Genomic DNA, 7226 nt, shown 5'->3' with positions numbered 1-7226 from the left:
GAAAGTGCGCACACTTTGTCAACCTATCAACAATCATCCAGATAGAGTCATTGTTCCTAACTGTCCTAGGTAACCCATCCACAAAGTCCATAGTGACACTATCCCACTTCCACTCAGGAATCTCCATCAACTGCAAAACCCCTCCAGGTCTCTGATGCTCAATCTTCGCTTTTTGACAAGTCAGACAAGTGGCCACAAACTCTGCTATCTCCTTCTTCATACCAGGCCACCAGAAACTCTTCTTGATGTCCTGATACATCTTAGTCATACCAGGATGTATGCTAAGATGACTCATGTGTCCCTCCTCTAGAACAACTCTCCTCAACTCTGAATCACAAGGAAAACAAATCTGACCTCTGAATCTCAGAATTCCATCTATACCGAACTCAAAACAAGTTGCCCTCTCAGTACCAAGCAATCCCAAAATCCTCAACAATTCTGGGTCCTGTAACTATTTAGTTCCCACCTATTTCAAGAACTCATTAGTTATGGTGATTATACCACAACTAATGTGATCTTGAACAACCTCCACCTCTATTCTCAAATCTCTGAACTGCTCAATCAACTCCAACTCCCTAACCATCATAGCCGACATGTGAATGGATTTCCTACTTAATGCATCTGCTACCACATTCGCCTTCCCAGGATGATACATCAACTGAAAATCGAAGTCCTTTAGAAATTCCATCCACCTCCTCTGCCTCATATTCAGCTCCTTCTGATCAAATAGGTATTTCAAACTCTTGTGATCACTGAATACACTGAATCTCGCACCATATAGATAGTGCCTCCACGACTTCAAGGAAAACACCACAGCTGCAAGCTCCAAATCATGAGTAGGATAATTTCTCTCATGGGCCTTAAGTTGCCTCGAAGCATATCCCACTACTCTCCCTCCTTGCATCAACACACAGCCCAACCCCTGGTGAGAAGCATCACAAAACACATCAAAATGCTCACCAGTGTCAGGTAATACCAAAATTGGAGAAGTAGTCAACTGCCTCTTCAACTCCTGAAAACTCTTCTCACAAGCATCCGTCCACACAAAAGGCTGATCCTTCCGAGTCAGTTGAGTCAAAGGCATTACTATTCGAGAGAAGCCTTCTAAGAATCTTCGATAGTAACCTGCTAACCCAACAAAACTCCTAATCTCCGTAGTAGTCCTCGAATGCTCCCACTGAATCACAGCCTCCACCTTGGCTGGATCTACTGCAATTTTGTCTGCTGATATCACATGCCCAAAAAATCTCACCTTGGACAACCAAAACTCACACTTGGACAGTTTGACATACAATTGTCTATCCCTCAACACCTCCAAAACTGACCTCAAATGCTCACGGTGATCCTCCAATGATCTAGAATACACCAAAATATCATTAATGAAGACCACCACAAATCTATCCAAGAACGGTCTAAAAATCCTGTTCATGTAATCCATGAACACTCCCGGAGCATTAGTGACACCAAAAGGCATCACCACATACTCATAGTGACCATACCTAGTCCTGAAAGCAGTCTTCGGTATGTCACTTTCCTTTACCCTGATTTGATGGTATCTGAATCTCAAACAATCTTCGAAAATATCGAAGCTCCCCTCAGCTGATCCATCAAATCATCAATCCTCAGAAGTGGATACTTATTCTTTATCGTCAACTTATTTAATTACCGATAATCAACACACAAACGGGCCCCACCATCCTTCTTTTTTACTAATAATACCGGGGCACCCCAAGGAGAAACACTAGGCCTCACCATCTGTTTCTCCAACAAATCCTCAATCTGTCTCTTCAACTCTACCAACTCAGCTGGAGCCATCCTATAAGGAGCCACTAATATCGGTCCTGCACGCGGTACCAGATCAATGCTAAACTCAACATCATGCATAGGTGGCAATCCCGGCACATCATCTGGAAACACCTCAGGAAATTCACTAACAATCTCAATCCTAGTGATAGCTCTCTCTGTCTCAATACTCAAAGCTACAAACATAATGAAGTACTCAGCTCCATCCCTCATCAACTGCTCAGCCTGACCCGCTGATACTAACACCTCATCCTCCAACTGAGGAAATATCAACTCTCTCTTAGCACAATCTATAAGGATGTGATGGGCAGATAACCAATCCATCCCTAAGATTATATCGATATCCACCATAGGCAATACAATCAGGTTCACTCGGAACCTCCTACAAAACACCTCTATTGGGAATCCCACACACATCTCCGACGTCACTACAGAAACTGAAGCTGGAGTAGACATAGACAAATAAACATGCAATGCAAATACCGACAAACCCAATCTCCCCACACAATCAAAAGATATAAATGAATGTGTAGCACCAGAATCAAACAGGATAGAAACCTCTGTACCTGTAGCTCTACCCTTCCCCTTCACCAAGTCTGGTGAGGTGGAAGCCTTCACTCCTGTCAAAGCAAAAACTCGCCCTGCTGCCCTAGGTCGCTCCACCCTCTAAGCAGCTCCAGACTGACTTGCCCCAACTGGGAAATCCTTGGCCAGATGGCCAAACTTGTTGCACCTAAAAACCTGGGTTGTGTAGAAGTGCAGTCTCTGACAATATGTGGCCCACCACACCGATAACATCTAACAGCCTGAGCTCCACTCCTAGCTCTCTTAGTAGACTTCCTCGTGGTAGAACCTCCTTATTGTTGGGGTCGATCATAAGGCTTCCTCTGAGAACCACCACTACTCTTGGACCCAACTGGCCCACCAACAGTCTTCGCCGGCTTGCCGATGCTCTCTAGCCGCTCTACAACGTTCGCCTTCTCTACCAAGGCTGGAAACTCCGTGATGGCCATAGGCACCACCACTCTCCTCAGATCATACTTCAAGCCTTCAGCAAACTTCCTACACTTCCAAGCCTCAAAGGTGGCTTGGGTGTAGAAGCATGCCAAATGCTTAAATCTCATGGCGTACTCAGTCACTGACATCTCATCCTGCTGTAATCTCATAAACTCTGCCTCCCGAGCATGCCTAACACTATCTGGGAAATACTTCTCGAGAAAAACCCTCTTGAAGCATACCCAGTCCACAACCACTCCACGGTCAATCAGCATCTGGCTAGTACCCCTCCACCAATGCTCTGCCTCCCCTGTCAACATATACATTGCATACGCGAGCTTTCGCTCCACTGAACAACCCATAACTGAGAATATCTTCTCCAACTCGCAAATCCAGTGGTCAGCCACCTCCAGATCTGCATCACCCCTGAACTGAGGAGGACTACACTTCTTGAACTCAGCCAGATCCCTGCTCATATGAGACCTAGTAGGTCCTGCTGTAGCTCTCTCCGCATCTGTTCTAGCAAAATGTGCAGTCTGGTACTGCATCGCCATGGCCATCATCTCCATGGCCCTAGCTATCTGATCATACTAGGGTCTTGCCATACTACAAGAATTCAAACATCCTATTAGTAACATAATACCTCCACAAATCACCAAAGGCTAGCACATATCACAGATATGACACAACAGAAACCTAGAAGGATCACTCCCCATAGAGTATCCAAATGACTCGACTGGCTCTGAAACCATAAAAGTGTAACGACCCGCCGTGGGTGCTACACTTAGTGGAATCACACTAAGAATTTGTAAACTAAGATAAATAATAAAAGTGGATAACTCATAAATACAAAACATGAACAATATATATATAAGAATAATTAAGTATTAGTATTTATACAATTATCCAAAACTACTATCTCCTAGTGCCGGTCAAGCACAAAACTGTTACCCAAGGCGGTAACTCTGACACTAGGCACCAAAAATCCACTTCTAGCAGCAGACTCAGTCAACAGCTCCTACCTAGCCCTGATCTACTCCCATACACCGTATGATCATAGCAGTCCATCCACATGGAAACAGAAGGGTAAGCTAAAATTCGATAAACAACCATACAAGTATAGGGAAAACACTATACTACTCATTCATCCAATCATCATCACAAACGACCATATAGTTCAACATAAAAATACAACTCATTCATACAACTTAGAAGAAACTTTAATACAACAACAACAACCACAATATACAAATTAATATTTAATGCGTCGTCGCTGTAGACCCCTAAAATTGTCCGGGTCGGAAATAAAGCTCAAAGACTCTCAAAGACCGAAGGAAAGTCAGCCGGAAGGACTCCTGGAAGACCCTAGGATGATTCTTTGTAGGTCTAGAAGTCTTAGAGTAGCTTAGAATAAGGGTGTGCGAGGATTGGAGCTCAATACACCCTCCCAGAGGTTCAGTACGGCCGTATTGAGTTCACTACGGCCGTACTGAAGTTTTTGAACTTCAGTACGGCCGTACCAAATTCAATACGGTCGTACTGTAGTTCAAAATGGCTCAGTACGGGCCGTACCAAATTCAATACGGCCGTACTGTAGTTCAAAAACTCAGTACGGGCCGTATTGACCTCCCAGGCCGTATTGCACCTCAATCCTATAAATAGGACGTCATTTGCACGTCCTCCCACACTTTTTCCACACTTCTGGACCCTCGTGCTGAGTATTCTTGGGTTTTTGAGCTATTCTCTGCCCTAGAAGTCTCTCCGAGAGCCAATCCGACGAAGTTCTTGAGTCATGAGCCATTAGCTTGAGACTCGAACAAGTCGAAGGGAAATCTCTTTGATTTCCATAGTAAAAATTATCTTTAGGGAAATGAGCGAGCGGACGTGTAGTGGGAAGGAGCGCCAAAAAGCCTCCTAAACTTCGTTTTGAATATATAAAAGCACGCTTCAAAGGTTTATTCCCAAAATCCTTTCTTTTACCGCTTTTTGATTGTTGCATTACACGTTTAAAGCTTTCATCATGTAAATATTTTACTTATAATCATTTCTAATAAATGGGGGTAATTTAGTAACTTTACGCAATTATTTATGAAATAATCTGTCATAGGGAACCCGAAAGGGGCGTTGTGGGGTGCTAACACCTTCCTCACACGTAACCGACTCCCTTACCCAACTCTGGTTGTAATGGCCGAAGTTGATTTGCAAAAATCAATTGCCTTATATCTTTTTCCAATGTTTTGAGTAAAACATTGGTGGCGACTCCAAGAACCCCTTCTTTTTGCGAAAACCACTAATCCATGGAGGGTCCCGCTTGGGATTAACATGGATTGGTGAGAGTCATTTAAACAAAATTGTTAGCTCGATGAGGTCTCAGTTTGAGAATAAGTCGTTCTAACAATCCACCATTTTTTCAAAACTTAAAAAGAGTCCAACCATCGTCGCGAATGCCAGTGTCCGTTTCGGCGGGTGGCGACAGATGGCGACTCCACTGGGGAAGCCTCGAGAGTCAGTCCCATTTAGTGATGGATTATTTCTAAAATAATAGTTTAAAATTACTTCATTACCCCTCGCTTGTATGATAATATGTTTTTCCTAATTGGCTTTAATAAACTGTTGGATGTTTAAATTTTCGCAATTGTTTGAAATACAAACTGCACACGAACCTTTGCACACAACAGTTCCCTCTATACCCGGGGGCATGAGTGGAAAGCCATAGGGAGTGGATGTTAGTACGGCCGATTGTCGAATGGGTCTATAGGTGCCCGTAGACCGTTGTCGGAAAATATCACTCAAGGTGATAACCATGAACTCGAGTCCGACAGTGCGTTGTAGCTTTCCATCGACTTACGACGAGAGGAATTGGGTCCCTATAATGGGGGCACCTTGGGGGCCTTGGACCGGTGAGAACAGTTAGAACCTCCTTGAATATGCACTTTTCTGCAGGATACCCCTACCTCGTGATTCGCTCGTGACTGTTCGTGGATGAGTGAATTGTTTGTGCATTGTTTATGTGACATTGTTTGAGCATACATTGCATTCTTTAAACATACAACATTCCCTTTTAAAATAAGAATAAATAGGAATAAGAATCTTCCATTACATGGTGTTAACATCTACCTTCATCACATTCATATAGGTAGTTTCCCTTTTCACCCAAAAAATACAAAAAACAAAATATCCAAAAAAAGATATTTATCCAAACCAAGCAATATCATGCATCACCTTAGGAGCATCCCGAAAACATGATAATGCTTAGTTGAATAAACACAATGCATGCATATTCAACGCCATCATCTCATATCATGCATTCTTATCGAAGATCATGGAGGGATCTAGGTTTGCATTTCATACATCCCTCCTAGTAATTCATTAATAAACATTAATAAAAAGAAAGGATTAATCGATGCGTATGTTCAGAATGGATCGCACGCCATTTGTTATTAAGTGTAAGCCAACAACCGCGCCAAGCGAACGCACATCAACTCCGTTGTTGGTAATCAAGACGAATAAAGGGGAAGGTCCGACACCGTTAAGGATCACTACTCCAAGACCTTTTCCCTACGAATCGAATAAGGCTGTGCCATGGATATACGACATCCATTCTTCTGTCGACAGCGATATCTCTAACATCGCTGGACTTGGGGGCATGACTAGGAGTGGCAGGATCTACACTCCCGAAGATCTTCATGATAAAGCTCCCAAGAATAAAGGAAAGGAAAAAGAAAAGGAGAAAACCGAGGAAAATAAAGAATCCGAGGAGGAGACCAACGAGCTGTTAAAATATATCCGACAGAGCGAGTACTCCATCGTGGATCAACTTCATAAGACACCAGCAAAGATTACTCTGTTGTCGTTGATCCTAAGCTCCGAACCGCATCGGCAAGCTCTGTTGAAAGTCTTGAACGAGGCATACGTGTCGCACACTATCTCCCAAGACAAGTTTGAGGGGATTGTTAGTCACATCACGGCTAACGATCACCTCACTTTCACCGATGAAGAAATCCCCGCTGAGGGACCGAACCACAACAAGCCCTTGCACATCTCTGTAAAGTGCAAGGAATACCACATCGCTAAAGTCTTGGTGGATAACGGATCTTCCTTGAATGTGATGCCAAAAAGAACGTTCGATCAAATGGCAATCAAGGGAATCCAAATGCGCCCGAGCAACATGATCGTCCGAGCTTTCGACGGTTCTAAAAGAGAAGTGGTGGGAGAAATTAATCTTCCAATCCAAATTGGACCCACCATCTTTAATGTCGAATTTCAAGTGATGGACATTACTCCCGCGTACAGCTGTCTCCTCGGCCGACCTTGGATTCATGATGCGAAAGCTGTTCCCTCTACGCTCCACCAGAAAGTCAAATTCATAGTGGGTGACAAGCTGGTGACTGTACAAGCTGAAGATGACATACTCATCAGCAAGCCAT

General features: G+C 43.6%; 1 protein-coding gene across 1 annotated transcript; it reads right to left on the bottom strand.

Annotated features, from left to right (window-relative positions):
• Positions 1-2660: 2660 nt before the first annotated feature.
• LOC109789514 (uncharacterized) lies at positions 2661-3368 on the bottom strand. Its single transcript, XM_020348484.2, has one exon. The coding sequence runs from the start codon at positions 3366-3368 to the stop codon at positions 2661-2663; it is 708 nt and encodes a 235-aa protein (XP_020204073.2).
• Positions 3369-7226: the final 3858 nt, after the last annotated feature.

Source organism: Cajanus cajan, chromosome 3, assembly GCF_000230855.2.
Source record: "Cajanus cajan strain Asha chromosome 3, NIPB_CcT2T_4, whole genome shotgun sequence".
In the NCBI taxonomy this organism is placed as follows: domain Eukaryota; kingdom Viridiplantae; phylum Streptophyta; class Magnoliopsida; order Fabales; family Fabaceae; genus Cajanus; species Cajanus cajan.
This window is presented reverse-complemented; position numbering and strand designations above follow the sequence as displayed.